This window comes from Ammospiza nelsoni, chromosome 2 (genome assembly GCF_027579445.1).
Source record: "Ammospiza nelsoni isolate bAmmNel1 chromosome 2, bAmmNel1.pri, whole genome shotgun sequence".
Taxonomy (NCBI): Eukaryota; Metazoa; Chordata; class Aves; order Passeriformes; family Passerellidae; genus Ammospiza; species Ammospiza nelsoni.
The window spans coordinates 49,175,162-49,195,298 of NC_080634.1; the positions used below are offsets into that span (position 1 = coordinate 49,175,162).

The 20,137-nt window shown below is 40.0% G+C and overlaps 1 protein-coding gene across 2 annotated transcripts in view; it reads right to left on the reverse strand.

The window, feature by feature from the left end:
* Window positions 1–20,137, reverse strand: part of ATP8A2 (ATPase phospholipid transporting 8A2) — a 278,010-nt gene that overhangs the window by 23,963 nt on the left and 233,910 nt on the right. For both annotated transcript variants that reach the window (XM_059465994.1, XM_059465993.1), the window contains 2 exons: window positions 10,856–10,944; window positions 4,963–5,067 (listed from right to left, as the gene is read on the reverse strand). In XM_059465994.1, coding sequence (XP_059321977.1) covers window positions 4,963–5,067; window positions 10,856–10,944 — 194 coding nt within the window. The remainder of the gene's footprint in view (window positions 1–4,962; window positions 5,068–10,855; window positions 10,945–20,137) is intronic.

Consider the following 20,137-nt stretch of genomic DNA (forward strand, 5'->3'; position numbering starts at 1 on the left):
TCCCATGCTGCCCTCTTGCTCCTCCCCAGGGACCTGTGGAGCAGGGAAATCTCCAAGGATGCCTGTGTCAGCTCATTGATTACCTGCCATGTTACACAGCTATTGAAATGAGACAGGCACCTGCCCTCCCACACCAAATAAAATCAAGGCCAAGATAGAAAATACAACTTGCTCTCAGGGCGAGAGCTGGTCATGAACTTTTCAGCAAAGAAACTGGGTTAGATTTGGTGAGAAGTACTAAAATGAAAGAGAATCTACACCAGAATGTCTCCTTGTTGAAAACAGACAATGGAGAGACTGTGGGGAGCTGCTGTTTTAGGTGCACTGGAAAAAACAGTATTTGTTTTATGATATGGAGATGAAAGCGGCACCACAGCCATCACCAGTGGGTGTCTGAGAGCAGCCAAAGTACAGGGGCATACAGAAAAATGCTGTGCAAACACACACTGCAGCTATACCTTGCTAGGTCTGTAGTCGCTTCCCTTCACTTTTGTCCAAGGCAAGACTCTGCCTCCCAGATTTCTGACTCATTAGAAGAAATTCTTCCCAACACTTGAGCGATGCGGGCACTTTTCTGCAACAGCCCAGAGAGGTCCTTCAGCTCCTCGTAAAGTGTACAAATCATGAAAGCCACATTGTTCTTCAGTATCAAACAATCTAATCCTGCCCACCAACCAATTCATAACAGGACAGAAAAACAACCAAAAAGCCAATTTCAAAGGGAGCTCTCTGGCAATTCCAAGACAGAGAAACCCTCTGGAACAGGAAATCTACTGTCGCAAAGAGGGTGCTGCACAGCTTTGCTCACTCTCCATTAGTTGGCCAGTGGAGCAATAAAGTGACATGGGTTTCCAAAGCAAAGTTTGCTTTGGTGCCTAATCAGGCTTTACTCCACCTGAACTCTTGCTGACTTCATTGAGAGGGTAGATGGAGTGAAAAATGAACGAGGACTTGAAGGTTTGGCCCTTTACGAGCCAAGATTTAAGTTGTAAACTTATTTAAAGACAGAAATCTCTGCTGCTGAACTCAATGCTGCTTTTGAACACAAACCTTGTTTGTTTTCTTTGTGTAAATCTTTACACGTTAGCATGATTAAATCTGCTGGGCAGGTGTCTCCTCATGTCCATGTTTGCTTTGGCTCATGACCTGCCCCTCTCACCTCTCCAAATTCATGAAAATTTAGTGTTAAATCCTGCCTTTTGTTACATGAGAGTGCCAGGGAGCCCCTCTCCCTTCCTAACCAAGGCGTGCTCATGTCACAGCTGGGCTGAAGTCCAGCCCAGCACTGCCAAGTGCCCAGGCTGGGGAAGGCAAGTGTGGGTCCTCATCTTCCACAGGTAGGCACGCATGGCATGGGATCCACCATAGCCCCTCACTGCACACTCTCCTGCTTCTCAAGCTATTTCTGGAGTTTCCACTTTTCTAAATACATGTTCACCCTGATTAATGCCCTGCTTTTGGAATTATCTTACTTCGTCATCATCCCAGCCCCTACCAAACTTAAGTTTTCAGCTGTCCAGATGAGACATATAAAGGAATAAGAGCATGACCTGTTAAAGCTCAAGATTATACACTTGCTATAATCTCCAAGCATCACTCTAATGCTGTTTGCAAGGTTTCTGGGACCCAGCTGTAGTGCCCAGGGTGCTGACACTCTGCCCTGCACAGACCAAACCAGTTCCTCATCAACCACTTGCCTTGCTGTTCATTCCCAGCCACAGCAGGGAAAAACTGTGCACCTGCTTTTTTAGAGCAATACAAGCAAATTCAATTTTAGAAACTGTTCAAAGGGTCTAAGATTCAGAAAGATATAACTAGTGAAGAGCACTAGTGAAGACATTTGTTATTACCCCAGAAGAATGTGCCTAGCAAGAACAGCTGTCAGGGTGAAGATCCTCTGAGACAGGATATGAATATATAGGTATCAAGTGGCACACACAGCTGACCCAGAACTCCTTCCCAAAGCACAGCAAGGACCCAGGTGATATCTGCCCACATTTAACAACGATTCAGCTGAGTCACAGCAAACTGTTGGCATCCTCTTGTGCAAGTCTAGAGGCACTCACTGCTTTCCAGGCTTTGCAAACTGCTTTTTGTTTAGCAGACTAGTTCTGAACACTCAGATCTTGCACCTCATTTTTTGTCTAAGATCTAGGAAATGAGAAAAACAATTAGCTCCCTAAATCCTGCTCTTATCTATAATTGGGTGTGAGCTTTTTTGTTGTTTGTTTGTGAAAAACATTGAACAAAACCAGTGTCCTCCATGGAGGCCAGGAAAATGGACCCCGATGACAGCCAGCTTATCTTCCACAGCTGCCTGAACAAACCAGCACCTAATGGGCATGTTCTCAGGAGCACTTCCAGCCAAGGACTGAGGTGACAGATGGACTCATGCAGTTTTTACACAGCTCTCTATTTTCTATAAGAAATGAGGAGAGTCCTGTTACTCTCCCTTCCTGCACAGTGTCACATTGCCAGAAATACCCCAAGAGCAACGGGGCTGTGGGCAGGAGGGGAGAGCAGAGCATGCACCTTAGCACGTTTCCACCAGCTTCAAGGAAATATTTTAAAAATAAGGAACATGAACCAGAGAGTCTAACTGAAGAAAGCTCCCACTCTATTTCTTTCCCACCCTCATCCTTCCCTTTGGACAAGCTCACGATTTCTAGCAGGTGTGAAAGAGCCATGAGACAAACAAAAGAGATAAAAGACAGAACAACTCTGAAGGGGAGTGGGGAGGCCACAACACAAGCACAGCACACCAGCTCCAAGCAGGCAGAGGCACTCTACCATTATCTAGTTCACAGATGGACCACCCAGAAAATCTGGGAGCAATTAGGAATGAGAACAAACAAATGCATGGAAAGAAGGGGGGAGGGAAAATGGGAAGGAGGGCCAGAAGGGATTCCTTACATCATCTCCATGCAAGCGTTTTGAGAATGAAGTGAAGCTATATGGAGGAGGAATGCAGATGAAAGAGTTTGCAGTGAGAATGCAATAAAGTAAAAGGCTATGAAAACATGGAGTGTATGAATGAATTACAACATGGCCATGAAATTTACAGAAAGTCAGGACAGTGTGTAAACAGAGAAGAAACCCATCAAGCTCTTGGAGACACAGACATGCACACATAAACAGATCAAATGCTGACTGTCTCTCTCTCACTGTTAACAGCAATTCAACCCACCCTGCAACCCAGGGATGCACCAGGCACAAAACTGACTCATGCTCCTCTCTGACTGTCAATAACAGGCATTAAATACTGGCAGGAAAACACAAATGCTTCGAACCAGCATCAGTATAACCTCACTTAAGTGCACGGATAGGAGCCACAGCAACACCCAGGCAACTCACTGAGCTCATACCAGAGCTATGTGCCTGGGAACAATCAGTTTTCCGCTGGTGTGGTATCCACTTACCTGGCATCTAATCACACTATCAGTCAGCACTTCACAACACCACGTTACACCTTTCTTGTCTGGGGAGACTGACCTGATTTTGGTACTAAGTGCTTTGCCTTCAACTGACTTCAAAATGATTGCTCAGCCTTCTAAGAACAAGGCCCATTATTTAATTAAATGCCTGATATTAAGCATCTTTGTTGGTTATAACTGTGGCATAGAAGGTTGCCTTTGTTGCTGCAAAGTTTGTTTTCTCTTCTTAAATAATTTGATGTGCAGTTTGTGACTTTTGCTAGTGAGCAGAATTTATAAACTCTGTTTTGCTGGATCCAAGAGTCGCAGCAGAAAAATTACTCAAAAACTGAAGATACCAAGTGTTTTGAAGTGATCTTAATCAATAACACTGTGTTTACTTTGTCTTGGCCTCAGAGAAGCAAACTCTGGTCCCTAAGGACATCTTATAAACACATTAAAGTTCACACAAGCTTTTTTAAAAGCTTTTCAGTTTACCATAATCTCAGTAAATCACTGCCTGATAATTTTCCCTAAAACCAGTCCTTATTAACACACAAATTCAGTTGAAAAAAATCTACTATCTGCTTGTCTTAGCAGCAGCTAAAATATGGCAATTAGTTTACCTTAGAATAGACATCAAAGGCTCAAAGGATGACCCTGCCCCAGAAGAACAAAATCTTTTAAAAGCCCCATTCCACTCAGTTTGCTAGTTTATAAGGTTTGCTAAAATCTGGTTTAATGATCATGTAGTTTCTTAGCAAGTCATGTGGTGCCACATTGTGTAAGGAACAGAAGAGTTAGTTCTAAAACCTTTTTGAACTTGGGGAGCTTTTCCGACCAGCTGATGCAGAACCACATTCTGAGATGGTAAATGAAATTGTTGGATGCAAAAGCCTCACCATGATTTTCTTTTGCTTCTTTCAGAAGAGACAAAAGTTCCCACACAACACATACTCTCTGTGTACAATGAAAGGTTCAATAATAGCAATATATTCAAGTCCATATGGTGTGGTTATAAGGGAGAGGCACAACGAGAAACTGAGAACCCTGAAGGCAAGAGACCTGCAAGCTGTAGTGAAAAAAGCAAAAGCATAAAAAAAACCTCTTAAGGTGAAACTGAACAAAGTAGTAGGGCACAATGGATTAAGCCAGTTCTCCGTTTAGCTACAGTCGTAATATCCTGCGCTGCTGACAGTTCCCTCTCCTGACATGGTAATCTTTTTGTTTTGTTTTTTTTGATGACATAACAAAGTGCTTTGAAAACCAGCCTGCCTCAGGGGCCAGGTAAGAGCACTACATGTTACCATGCAGGAGACTGAGCAGCAGTTTCCAACAGACCCTCACAGCAATAATGCAGGAGAAATGACAATGGAAGGGCTGGTTTCTGTGAGGGGAACAGACACATATGAAAGGGAACAGCAATAAATAAATAATACAGGAGAAGAAGCCTTATTAGCCTGTCTACAATCAGATTTTAATAGTGAATAAGAAATAGGGAGGGGAGAGGAAAAGAAGGGTCTGGTTTAAACATTTAGCATAGACTTGCCTCTTTCCATTACTATCACGAAGCATGGCTTTTCCCAGTTCTCTTGTCTTTGTTTCCAACTCCTTAACTTGCTCCAGCAACGTTTTACGGTAGGTATGCTTCGCCCTATACCACAAGGAAAGGACAAAAAACAAAACAAAAAAGCCACATGAATATTGTTTTGCTACAAACCCCCAGTTTTACCTCTCAGGTGAGAGGCATAGGGCTCTCCCTTGAAGGATTTGGGAAATAAAGTACAGTGTATGCATGTTAGTTCGTGTTCACAATACCTGGGGAAAAATACATACGAAATGACAAATCAGGATGACTTCAAATTAAAGAGAGCTCAGCCACTTCAACACAGCACTCAAAACCTAGCCAAGCAGCAATGCTATGGGACCACAGAGACCTGACCCTGCTGCCGTGGGACTGCTCAGGACCCGGGTACTCAGACAAAAGAGCTGGGATTCATTGAATATTCATGGCAGTAAAACATGAATCCACTCTGTCTTTTGAGCTACGCGTGGCACCGCTCTGAAAACCAGAGCAGAGTCTCAGCTAATAATTGCCATTCAAGCCCCTTGATTTTCATTTATCAGTCTTCTGTGACTGGAAAGGCACTTCTCTCCTCAATGAACTTCCAAACTGACAGTGACAAGACTGGCTGTGTCCTCCTACATTTTCAGCTTGAGGATTCAAAGAGTAATCCATGCACCACACATGCAATCAAAGTTTAGAGTGCAATCTAGAGTCCCGCATGAAGAGACTTGGACCTTTCCCCCCACCCCAGGTTCACCTACTGCTCCAGGGCTATTATACCTAAATTACATTGACATAGAGGAGACAATCGAGTCCCCTTTTTCTTTCTTGACCTGTACAAAGCAAGAACACAAAATGCAGGGATCTTTCTCACATGGGCAGTTTTTGATCAGCTTCCTCTTTTGTGCCAGTTAAAGGAGGACAAGTGTCCCATGAGAATATATTGATTTGCATGTGACTGCACAATAAGCCTACAAACAAGATGGAGCCAAGTTGGCTGAGACACTACTTGCTTCATAGCATTAAATTAATATTCTTCAGCTCAAAGGTGGCAAAAATTTCTTTACAAGTTTTATAAAACATGCAGACATTAAAATCTTTAGCCAATGATATCAAACAGTGTTAAAACTCCCTCTAACAGAAAAATAACAACAGGTGTATATGTAATTAAAAATAATGAAGATGCATTTATTTTTAAAAAGTATCATACTATTGCTCCTTCCACAGGGAATAAGAAACAAAGACCACAAAATGTTTGCTGGCACTGTTTATAATGACAGTGCCTTGATACTGATACTAGGATATCTAAGTTCTCTGGTCTTTGTGTTGCTGAATTATGCTCCAAATACCTAAAAATGAGAAGCTAAAATGAAAACAACTTTCAAAACACATCTGCAGTTAAGAGAAAAAAAAAACAACAAACAGAAGATGAAGCACAGCAAAATATGAAGGTAAAGATTATCAGGATGTACTTAGAATGGTATATTGTTGAAACAAACAAATGGTATATTGTTGAAATGGTATATTGTATGATTTGTAACACCAACATATCGTGTCAAAAGAAATGAGTAGCAAAGGTATTTTTAAAATGCATAATGCTTCTGCAATGTGAGATTACCAACAGCTGCACAGAAATTAATTAGATCCAAGTTGCTATAACTAGTTAGGCCAATGATTAGACTTGTCTCCTCTTTGAGGAAGGGAAAGTATAGCTATTAAAATGAGAAAGCTTTGAGGCTATTAATTTTTATAAGCTTTTCAGTTGAATTCACTATCACAGTCTTTACTTTAAATAAATACATTGAAATTTTGACCTTCATCTCTTCCCTTTTAAAGAGGTCATCCCTACTGCAAACTTCAAGACTGAGCATGTTTAGAATTTTTCAAATCCTTCACAATCAGTTTTTCCCCACCAACAAGTTCCAAAGTTCCATGTTTATCTTGCCATAACCCATAAGATAAGTTCTTCTTTTCCCTTAGAGTGAATACTGAATTCAAAATTTGACAGAATGGATCCTGATCAACAAGTCCAGTTCGTGCAGCACAGCACCAGGAGGCATGACACTGATATGATACAACATGGAAGAAATACTGTTGGCCTGAAATTGGGAATAATGAAATGTTTTGTAAGTAGTGTGAAATGATGAAACACATGGGCTCTTCTGGGGCTGGTAGTTGCTATGCATTGAGTCACTCCTTCACTTGGAAGCAGGAGCACCCATGGAATGGTCAGTAATCAAGTATTATCAATAAATATAAGAATATGAAAAAGGCCTGAGGAACCTATCCACATGTTCCTTCAAAAAAAAACCCCAAAAAGTGAAATATGGTATTACAATTGCCTCAGAGTCTGGGTTTGCTCCTATCAAAATCAACTGCAAATATTCCACAGACTGCTGGCAACAGGACTGGATACTACTTCATGACTTTTTCCCTACAGCACTTTACAAACTTTTGATTCACAGAAATACAGGTAGGATTCTGAGCTTTTAGGTTAGTACTCCACAAGTGACCCTGGATGCACAATCAGTCCCCAGTGAACAGTGAGATTTTGTGTTTGCTGTTACTGCTCAGCTAAAATTTGATGCATTACATAAAGACAAACTCACCTTTCCCTCACATGCTGGGATTTTAAGATCAGGGACTGCAAGAACAGGCAAAAGGCCATTTTTGTATTTTGTGTAGCCCTTCCCCTTCAAAGCCAGGGAAGAGCATCATTTCACTGGCCTAGGATATTTAGGGGGTTCAGGAGGCCAGAATCAGCCAGGGAGAAGCATGGTGACATGCATAAATATTTCTCAAGCATGGCACTATCTCTACTCTGGCTTATGATCCTCAGTACCACTTTATGAGTCTTGTATTTCAGGGACTGCAAGTATATGCAAAGATGGGAAGAGCTCCTTGTATCTTCTTCTCTTACTTACACTGCAGAACTGGCAAGTGCAAACTGCTTCTTCCCCGTGGTAAAAAAAAAAAAAAAAGTTCATTAAATTTTTGGTAATGATTTGAAGGCTCAGGAAATTTTTCACTGTAAAATAAGCCCCGAGATACCAATGAGGAATAAATTCTTGCACTCTTCCCTGATATTGCTGGAATACATGCTGTGTTTTTATGATTCCCACATACCTCTTGAGCTATTCCAAGATTTCCTAGAGCCAGTGACATGTATTCAAGTGACATGTGCCAGCTGTGAGGGAGCACTCACCTTACAAAGCTCTGTTCATTGCAATGGTGGCACAACTAGGATTTTCACAAGGCAAACCTAGGCACTGAATTCAGGGTAGTGGACCAAAGTTAACGTATTGCAACCGAGAATTAATAATAAGCTTCCTTCTCTTTATAAAGAGTTTTTCACATTTCCTTGATTCATTTAAAAGGGAAAAAAAAAAAGAAAAAGAAAATAAAAAAGCCCGGAGCCACAGAGAACATGGGAGGTAAGTGATGTGTTGACAACTGAAGCCTGTGTAACAATGGAAACACGTTCTTGCTTCCAGCATTAGAAATTTTGATAGTAGATGCAGCACAGCAGTTTATAAGCAAAAGATTTGTATGTGTCTGAAACAGACTTTCCAATCAACCTTGTTCCAGACTAAAACTGTACTGTGTTTATGGCTTTCTGGCAGTATTTTGTACTGAAATTAGACATGTACCTTTTGGGTCATATGGATGTTCTGTCTGTGGACATGTGCTTCATGTCCAAAAGAAACCGAAAGGGATAAATTCCATGACCATGAGCAGTCAGAGTTGCTGGAATTTTATAGCCAAAACCATATTCTGCTGAATTACAGAGAGCAATGTGGTGTAACCACTGCTGTGGAAATGTGCCAGCTGATTTCCAGAGGCCTTAGGCTCCAGTTTTAAATGGCAAGCCTCTTGGAAAGGAAACAGACCTTTACTCCTTCCATATGGCAGTACTGATAGCTGTGTCATTTCATTTATCCTAGTTAAAATGTTAATGATGTTAATTTTTCAGTGATGGCTTAGTTTAAAAAAAGAAAAAAAAAAATCCTGGTTAGAGAAGAGATTTTTAGCTTAATATTGTTAGGAGGCTCCTGTTTAAAATCTGTTGGGAAAATATCTGGCCTATCAATCACACATGTTTGTCTTGAGAGCTTCATAGTCTCTATACATTGTCAGTTTGAATGACTAAAAGGATTATGTTGCTGAGATTTCTTTAAGAAATATTAAAGAACAGGCTCAGTCAGTAACAGAGTTTGAAATGACTAATAGCTGAGGATGAGCCTGCCATGGTCTAGCCTGTTTAACAATTCATGAGTCATTTTTGCCAAGAACTGATAAGAAAAGAGGACAACTTCAGGACACTCAACTACCATGCAAACATTAAAAAAGCTAAAGATTTTTTTTTCAGAGTTTTAACAAGCAGGTCACAGACACAGTAAAATATCTAAATTTAAACATTTTGGCCTCAGTTTTAGAATTTTAAAATCATTTGCAATTGCAGAAGTTTAGTGAGTGCAAAAAAAAAAAAAAAAAAAAACAAACCCAAACCTCTGATGTGCTGGACTACTAAATCATAGTTGAAATTTCACATTACAATATCTAGATTTAATTTGAGCAGTCTAGCTTGTGAAAATTAAGCTGAGGGACAAAATTTAAGAAGTACTTACTGAGTGGCTGATTTGCCTACTACCAGTTTAATTTCACTGTGCTATCAACCCCGTATGAAATAAAACCAGATTTTCTGATCTGTGCATATGACTTACCTTTCATGAAGGTGTTTGAAATGTGCCTATGCTTGGGAAACTTTGTTTTTTTTAGTATTTTCTGCATGTTTCTGTAAAGCAAACTGGTGGACTTGGCAGTGTTAGTTTTACAGCTGGACTCAATGATCCCACAGATCTTTTCCAACCTATATGGTTGTATGATTCCAACAATCTTCCCTGACTGACCAACTCCCATTCTGGGAGCAAATGTGTCATGATGCTTTCACAGTGAGCCTTTCTGACAAGTTACAAGCTAACCTGTATTTCCTCTTCATTCCAGGCAGGATTCTGCCTTTTTGCCCCAGAGTTGGAATGTCCGGGGTCCCCCTTGCACAAAGTTATTATGTATCCATGTAAAAAAACCTTCTTAATTGTAACACAGCCTTCCAAGGGAAAAGATGGAAGGTTTGGTGCATAGAACAAAAGTCAGCTGAACAAAAGGCCACAAATTCTAAATTAAAATTATTACTTCTGTATTTCAAATTGCAATGGCAGAGACGGTAAATTGCTTCCCTTTAAATCCAAGTTCTTGAAATTGTTTGCCTTCTGCAATGCTTTGAAACCCCAAAATTTTGAGAGAAGGGAAGTACACAGGCTTGTATTTCACCAGTTTGTTCCTCCTCTCTGGGCAGTAAAGGTACCATTAAGATTTCACTTCAAACATAAACAGCAGAGTATTGCTCTTCTCCCAGTTCAGTCTTCAAAGACCCAGTTGCTGAAGGAGAACCTAAAAAGCAGCTGACAAAGAGCTGAGTGCTTCCTGGCTATGGATTAAGAGTGCCACATTTCTACTTTCTACCTAACCTTAGTCAGATTCAACAAATTATTTGCTCCATTTTCAAGAAATCTCAGACATTCAATTTAAATTTGCCTTTAACTGAAGCATAGACAACACAAGTAATCCTAAAGTGACGTACTCAGACAAGGCCACCTCCTCCAGATTCCCTCCCCCAGCCATTCATTCTCTCACATTGCTGGGTGCCATGGCAGGTGAGGAATCACTCACTCCACCTTTTTTCCCTTCCAAATAAGTACCACCATTTTGCAATCACTGAGAGACTTCAGAGTTCTTCACAGAAAAATACTGGACTGGACAACATGTGCATAGAGAATAATTCCTACAACACCAAGAGGACTGGTTTGGGACTTACGCTGTCCATGCCACGTCTTTAACAAGGCACGCAGTGGGCACAAGAAACAAGCCAAACCAGAAGTATCCACATCTTAACACCATTCCAGCCTGTCAAGAAAACAAACAAATAACTCATGAGTGTTTTCAAGCTGTTACATGTTAAGTGGTTGTTTACAAGCAAAAAGGTGGAGTGATGGCATCAAACTAGTACTGCATCCATGGTCTGGGTGTTGAAATTGAATGGTGAGGTAATAATTAACAAACAGTGACGGCATTTTTCAATAATTCTTTATGACATCAAATTTCTTAAACATTTCTGAAAAAATTATGCATTTTGACCAAATCCTCCAACGATATTAAATTGTGGATCCAGGCAGACACTTTTTTAGTTATGGAGAAGAGCACTCTAAGTATATTCTGCTTGCACTTTTGACTATTTTTTGTACCCTTTGCTTACTCTCTTTCCATCTACTGTCCTAAATCTCTGAGCAGCATCAAATTGACATGAAAAAAAAATACATTTCTCACTAAAATGTTTCAGTCATATTCCATTTAAATACAGCACTTCCTGCTCAGGCTACTGCTGCCTGAAACCCAGGGTGGGAAAGATTCACTCCCGTCCCACAAATGGCTTTTTTACAAACAAAGAACTCAAAGTTTATATTCGCGTTTTTCTCATTGTTGTAATGCTTGAAGAAAAAGCTTGGTGGGATTTGAAAACGAAGACATTTGGAAACCCTGCATATTCCAGCATACACAAATAGTTATGGAATGAAGTTGAAATATAGCACTATTTACAGAAATGCTACTTTAGATCACTAGAACCTTTTGCAGATAAATTAATAGTGATTAAAGTTTGAGACTACCTCATCACCCCTTCCATGGAATACACATATTTCCCATAAGCATTGTTAAGTTGTGCTACACATTAGAAAGGACTTTTTCCCCCCTGTAACTACTTGTGTGCACCACAAAACTGAAATAGAGGCTGAAAGGTTTCAACAGCATTTCCAGTGTCTAGACAGATTTTGTTCTCCTCAGTTATGGACACTGCTCTCTTTTCCAAAATCTTCTCAGTAGTTTTTATGCCACACACAGGCACCTACTGATATATCAGCAGTGTAACACAGGTTTGGCTGGCTCAGCTTTGTCTCACACAAGCACTGTAGTGCTGAAGTGTCAGGCCATGGTACAGGTAATGACACAGCTGAGCTACCGAGGGAATGGAACTACATGAAATACCTCCTTATCCTTTGAATACACTGAAGACAAAATTTGTAGTTATACACCTCCTAAGATGAGAATTATTGCTCACAACAGTAGACTTCCACCACTCACTCCAGTAAAGCTCTTAAACTGAGAGAAGCCATCACAGAGCTCTGACAGGATGTGCACCAGTAGCATCCAGCACCTTCTCTCAGTGTCATTCTCTGTCTAGAGTTGTTCATCTAACAACTCAGTCATATTTAGCAGCAACTTGCCCTTGGGTTGCCCAGTAGTGAGTACATCCACAAGTGGTTTTCACCTTTAAATGTTAAATCCTACATGTCACTGCTGGACTGACCCATCAGTGTACTGATCTTGTACTGAAACCAAGAGCAAGCTAGACTGTGCTAAAACGTTCATGGACACTTTGCCACCCACACAGACAGTAAGCAAACACATTCCAGTCACAGAATCAGCTCTCCATTATTTGGGAGCCCTCATGCCCACATTCACATGAGAATGCCAGAAGTACACAGACAGTTTTGATCTATGCTTGTTTAAGGAAAAGGATGTACAGGAATAAGAGGGAATTAATAACTTTATTGGTAGCCAAGAAGTTGAACTGTAATAACAGTGGTAAAACATAATAAGATTTATCCTCATGCTTTGCTTTTCTTTGGCCATGACCCTGCAAGTGTTAGGAGTCACAGAATCACATCAGCATTTCCATTCACCATCCCTGCTCTGTCTATGCTAATAAAGGCTAAAAAAGTGACACAGTATTCTATATGCATTTTCTGATATTTTTAATTGAAATATTTTACATTCCACTTCTTGCTTTTCTAGCCGAAAGCAACTTGACACACTTTCACAGTGCAGAACATTCTGAATGTGTGTACAATAGAAGTTAAAATGCTATTATTTTTGTTACAAATGCTGACATCTCATTCAATGGCTATGAATTTGGACATGTGGCATGTTGGTAAAAACCTCAAAGCCAAATACTTTTTTCCTTGCAATTATGTATTTTACTCAAGTATTATTCTGTCCAAAAACTTCACCATAATAGTAAAACTATTCATCTCATTGGAACCCTGTCAGACACTCATTTTACTACTAGGAAGGCTTTTCCCACGCAGTCCTCATCAAAGTTTTACTCCATTCCTCAGCTCATCTGGAAGGTTTCTTTCCTGCTCATCTCTAGTTTCCTCTTGGACTTACAGGACTGCTGTGCTTCACAACAGTCTGGTCTGTCTTGCATGCACAGTTCTGCCTCTGAGCACAGTCTCCTCCCTCATAGGGTTACCCTCTTCTCACAGGATGGGAGCTCCTCAGCAGAACATTCACAGCAAATCACCCAATGTGCTCTGGGGACATCCATAGACAGCACTTTTAGGTTAGTCCCGAACTCGTAGGACAGAGAGCTGGGTTATGAACGGAAGCTGCAATAAGAGCACCTATTTATCCCTACAAAGCTTTCCTCATGCTTCCCAGCTGTTGCTGTGCTCCATTCCAGTTGCTCAGCCAGTCATGACAACAGTGAAGACAGTAATGCAATACATTTCAGTGAAACATGGCATTTCTATACCCAGTTCCTGTGAATAACACTCTTCAGCTATCAGTTATCACCCCAAGATAAAAAAAAAGCAGAGATTCCAAATAGAAACCACTACAATTCTCTTTTTGTCAAGATCATCACACAAAGCAGGAGTAGAAATAGGTTGTTTTTTAAACAAATTCTAAATATTGACCATCTCTGTCATCACAGAGGCCCCATGATATGTAACTAAGTCATTTTTGTTCTGTCTACTGATGTAAACATTAGTGACTATCACACCCAAGGTGAATTGCCAGAGACCATTAATCATAATGCACCCCCAAAACCACTTGAGACTAATGCAAGTCCTCCTTCTGAGAACACTGCAACTTAAACTGCAGCCACCAGTAACTGCCTTTCAAACACTGATTAATCTGCCACAGACAAAGCATTTTTTTTAGAGAATTGATAACATTTGTTAAAAATAAAGAATGGGAACAAGAAAAGAAAGAAAAAGAAGTTAGCTCCAGTTATTTCGCAACTGAGGAGGAAATAATTTAAGTCCCAATGCCTTTAACATCTTCTAAATAGCATTTTTAAGGGTGGAAAATTTCTTTTTTTTTCATTTTAAAAACATTAAAAGAAGTAATAGCACTGATAACAGACCAACCAGCACAGAATGACCAGGAAGATTGTCTTTGTACTATTATTTTAGAAACCATAGGTTAAGGTGGTTTTACATTTGTTGGTTGGAGTTTTTGTTTTTCTTTGCTTATTTTAACTCAAGGACATGTTATGCACAAGCATATGGAGACTAGATTGTTTAAAAAAAACACCTTAAATTGCAATACAATCTGGAGTACATTTTAAGCTCTCTTCTCCATTTTACTATTCTTAGTATGTTCATAAGCATCATTCCTTGTTGTACTGTTTTACCAATAGGTAGTGTCACTATTTTCAACAACTTCCAAGGAGAAAAAGGCCAAAAGTGCCCAGGGATGGGAAGTCAATATACACACTGTTCTGGTATTCTTATCACAGCTGGGGACCAGTAAATGATTCAGACAAAGCAAGCAAGGATCTCAATCCTATCACTCAAGAAAAAAAGAGACAAAATTAAAATTCCTATTTTGAATAACGAAAGTTTTTTTAAATTTAATTTCCTCATATATCTACATATCTTAACTTCGACAAAAAATGGACAGTAGAAGTATAAGATCATGATGGAAACAGCTGGCTTTATGTTTCCAGCACAAAAAAAAATTATTCCTGGAAGTGTGCCTGGAGCCTGATCAGAGCTCTCTCCATGAGACATGGATAAGGACCCAATAAGTCACTCAACTGCAGTTTCATACTCATTCAATTCCAGTTTTGTGCACTAGGGATTCAAGTGCAACCTGCACTTGGCACATCACTGGGTCCCCAGTAGTCAAATGTTGATGAGAACATGGCACTGCCTTTGGCAGCACTTGGGAAAGGAGGAGTGAGGGAGAGGATGGCCACATGATTATTGTGGGGGACAAGAAATACTGTCATCACTGAGGTACTCTTGATCTGGACTTGGCAGACACTGATGACACCAGTGGCTGGAGCTGCAAGTGCAGCTCTGGGAGCTGGGCCCTGCTGCTCCACCTGCTCTGCCTGGGCAGCCAAAGCAGGAAGCAGTGAATGCCCAGCTGCACCGACACAGCTGGAGGCAGCAACTGAGATGCACCAGGTGGACCTGTCTGCCAGTGCCTCCCCTCCAGCAGTTCTAGACCAGTGGCTTGGTTTGAGCACACCACATCAGAAGGGCTAGAGCTGGGGCAGGGGAAGCCCAGTTGGTCACTCTGCTCCTATCCCATGTTAGGCAATTCACACGGAAGCATGTCAGTCACTTTTCAGTCACTGAGGGCAGTGTCTTCAAAGCCTGCCCCCACCCATCGACCTGAGGTGCCATTCCTGAGCCCTCAGGCACAGACATTTTCCCACTGGTGCTGCTAGCTTGGGCAAACAGTCCTGCTTCACTTAATTTCCAGTGCCCCATCTGAAGGCACGAGGTATGGACAAACATATTACTCTCTTCGAGAAGTTCAAGCATTAGCACCAAGACACACTGCAGCAACGCTCTGAAAACTCTCAGATTCCTGCAAAAGATGGCCTTTCTTCTGCTCTACAGACTCAATAGGACTAATTCAAATACTGCTTTAAATGTCTAGGAAATAGATTCAGTAGAAAGTAAAACACCTTCTGCCTCAATCTTGAAATTGTTGCACTTTTAGTGATGTCCCAACTTTGACATCTTTACTGCAGTTTTGTTATTTTCTCTTTTTTTTCTAATTTTTAAAATGCTTCTCACAAGTAAATTTGGTCCCTAACTTCAGTAGGAAGAGAAACAGATTCCATGCATAAAAAAATCCTATTGCATATTATGAACAATATCATTGAGCAAGCACCTCAGCAAATATATATTTATAGTTTGTAGACTATTACCCACCCGTTTTCCTTTAGAGAACTGCATTATGCACAGTCTGCACATTTTGGGTCCTCCTAAGCCTGAATGTTTCAGTGCTAGCACTGGGTAGTTTTCTTTCAAAAGGCCTGGAAGTTTTACCTCAAATGGATAGAAGTATTAATTCTTTAGCAATCAAATGACCGAAGAGGTCTTAAGAAGACGCAAGACTTGCCACAAACTAACACTCTAAGCAGTCCATGCCATGTAACAACTGGTAGATACTGTGTCATAAACCAACACATTTTTCATAAATTATTCTCAAGGCATCAGCTAGCAATGGCTTTCTCACACTTAAATGATAAAAAAAGCTTTGTTACATTAAATCAAAACCTCCTACTATTTCTATTATAGCTTGTGTGGAATGGTCATTATCTCCACCCCATGCTGTTAACACTATAGAAAATACAGAGATAGTTTTAAAATTCCTGTATTATACAAAACCCTCAAGGTGCTACAAACATCAGACCCTAGACCTTAGAGACCACATACATTAAAATGTAAGTGCAGAGAGATGACAGGGCTAGCTCATGGTCATACAAACTGACTGCAGAGCTGGGCAGATTGCCCAAGTCCCCCAATTAAATCACATTACATGGAGAATGAGCCTACTGGAGCTCAAGTATGAAACAGAACCAATATCCAAGAATACAGTCTCGAGTATTTTCCCTGTGCACACAAACACAGTCTAGTCTCAACCTGAGTTGGTGCTTAAGAACTTTTCCCTGCAACATAACTGCAGCCAGCTCCAGGCTGGACAGATCTGTAGATTCAGGGCTGACAGGTGCAATCAACAGATTTACTAGCTCCCTCTTGAACAAATACCTAGGCTGGAAAAGTACCTAAAGAATAAGCCGTTTGGGTTAGTGGCAAAGTGTTAAGAAATGAGGCAGAAGAATTTGATTTCCCCTCCTGCTTACACCACTGGGAGTCAGGAGTACCTCAGATGAAATCAGCAGAGCTCTGCCACTGAAAGGCTGGCTGGATATTTCCATATCTGAAATAAAGATGTGCAATGTTTTCCATAATGTAAGAATTTTCACTCCAAAATGACTCAGATGAAAACAATGACCTCACTGGCTGGCTGCATTTAACACAATGACACACTGGTCCAGTCTCAAAACTATTTCCTCCCTCTCCCAGTCTCTGCTCATACCAACACATCCCCTTGAGAATAGCAGAAGGAGAAAAGGAGAAAAAAAATCAGATACCTCACTCAAATATTTTACCCTTTTCTCTTAATTTTGCCAGTCATACTTGAAGACACATGGGAGCCTAGAGTAAGAAATCTATCCACTGTCTAGCTCTCTAGGTATGAAGCTTGTTGATATTTTTAATATAGCACCTGGATATAAATGTAGGGAGGGAAAAAAGGAGCTATACTTTGAGCAAAAAGAAAATTGCCAACACCAGCACAAAGGTATGAATTTGGCATTCCTAGTAAAGCCCAAGGTGTTTTGAGATCCAGGCATCAGGCAAGAAGCTTTTCATTAATGAAGCTGCTGGTTATGACAGATAAAAGAAAGCAGGAAAATACAAACTGAAGTACAGAAGACCAAGAAAAATATAATGTCAACTCAAAAAAGACAAATTGCTTGCTTTAAGTTATTTCATGATCAGGAATTAGCAGTACAAAGTTACAAATCAAAAATAAAAACCTTCAAGGGGAAGAAAACACGCACCAAAACTAACTTCACATACACAGCCATGGTTTTGAAAGGACTAGATAGAGCCATAAAACCATAGGAGCATAGTTAAAGGATCTTCTAGATCCTTTTATTTTCTTATCAGAAACTCTTTTTCCATAATGGAGGAACACAGCAAGTTAAAAACCTATTTTTATTCTATTTCTTAAAGTAAATTAGATACATGAACATATCATTGGCCAAATACGTCCCACAGGATGCTAAAATAAGCTCTGTTTTGTGTTAACTAAAGATACATTCTACATCCTGCTTAAGGAAGAAATGACTTTATCTCATTTATTAAATAGTATACAACAGTACCAATTAAACAAGGAAGCTGCCCATGCTACCCTCCACTATTACTCTGATAGCAGAGAATTAAGAAAATTAATCAGATAGTGTTTTAATTTGATTTTATGGTTCACTAGCAGTGTAAACTCTGATTCAATTCCACACAGCCTGTAATTTTTTCATTATTCATTACGCCAAGCTAAAAAAAAAGTGAATTTATGTTTCTTCATAGTCATTTGGAGAAAACTGTTGGTTAAAAGTTAGTGGTAAAATCATGCGCCATGTAAGTGGCTAAGTGGATTAATGAATTTTTTTTAGAAAGTACAGATCTCATTAACCAAAGGACCGTCTCCTCATAGTGGATGAAACATCTCAGTAAATTTTTACCTAAATAGCACCAGGCGCTAATTATTTTTTCACATGAAAAAAAAATTAAAATACCCTTCTGTATTAGCATGAGCCAGTCCAGCACAAATTAAAACCATGAACAACTTGGAAAAAAAATCACAACTTGGAAAAAAAATGTTTATGTCATCCAAGATTTATTTTTCCTCACCTTAGTCAGGCTTGGTATTATTCTGAATTATATGATAGTTTGAGTTTTCTGAGATGTGTCCACAATTACGCAGTTGTGCAACACAATATAATTCTCTTTTACACTCCAATTAAAGATGAACTTCCCCTGCAGAGTGTGGCAAAGCAGGCCCATGAGCAGCTGCAGCTGCTGGGCAGTGACCTGCCATGATTCCAGAACTCCACTGAGCCAATGTGAAACATGTAGGGAAGTGATGCCAGGATGAAAGCAAAGTCACACCTATACATACCTCTTTAAGAATCTTTTTTTTTTTTGCCCTCCTCCTCCCCTCAAATTGCACCAACAAAGGCATGAAATCTGAAAGAGTAATTTGGACAGATTCAACAATGTAACAGTTTGTCCTGTTCACTGCTTCATGCACTTTTGGATAAACTTCTACTCTGCATAGAAGAAATTTATACTTTACATTCTCCTTCTGAAGTAATGTTCAGCATGTAACCACTCTTGTTTGGTGTCTCTAAGTTTCTGTAAAGGTTTTAAGAGGAACGACTCTTGTAGAGTAGCTGCCCTTATTAATAACTGTGCCTTTATCATGAAGGCTGCAGGGGGAAAAAAAATTACAGAACCCACCTTTGAATTTGAAACTCCAGGGGAGTAATTATGTTTAGAAGAAGCTGCTCCTTGCCAGAAAAGATACAGGATATTTGTACAACTTGCTAAGTGACATCTACAAAAATATTCAGAACCTTCAAATTTGCTGGCTTTGTGTGCTGAAAATTTCCCAACTCTGCTACTGCAACAGCACTGGCTTCCTCACATAAAATACATTTGTTTCAAGATATTCCCTCCTTCTCAGTATTAGCATTCCTAAGTAAAAAGATCCTCTATCAGGAGTGGAAAGACCACTTCACTTTTGCCATGGTTTTGCAGTATGAATTTGGGTATATGCTCTATCCTCAGAAAACACAAAGTATAAAACCACCCTCAGTGGAATGTTTTGAAAGTAAGCTTTCAAACAAAAATATTTAATTGGAAAATAGCATTTTTATATTAGTATGAAATAATACTTGCCCCCTGTCACATGATTGTTTTACTAACTTAAACAAGAAAAATCTTTGAAATCTGCATTTATTCCTTTACTACTTGTTTCCTACTGTGTGTGTCTTCATGCTGAACTTTTTTGTGCTTTTATAGATAATCTTAAGAGAGTCCATTAAAAAACCCCAATATTAAGTTAGGGTTTAACGTTATTAAATTAACACTATTAAATATTTCAGGTAAGTATAATCAGGTATCTATCCACATGCCTGAGCCACCTAAACAATTCTAGGTCCTGACTGAAGCTGCTGACCAAAACTGAAGTTCTACAGCACATATTAGGATCTAAAATGGCCTGTGGCAACACTTCCATGAGTATTAGTTCAAATTAGATTCAGCATTTTGTCCCCAAATCTGGCAAATGAGCTGATGTCAGCAACACTGCTGCTGCTCTCCAGAGTCCTGATGTAGCAATTTAAATGGGGCAGGCTGACACCTGCTCTTGCAGGCAGCTTGTT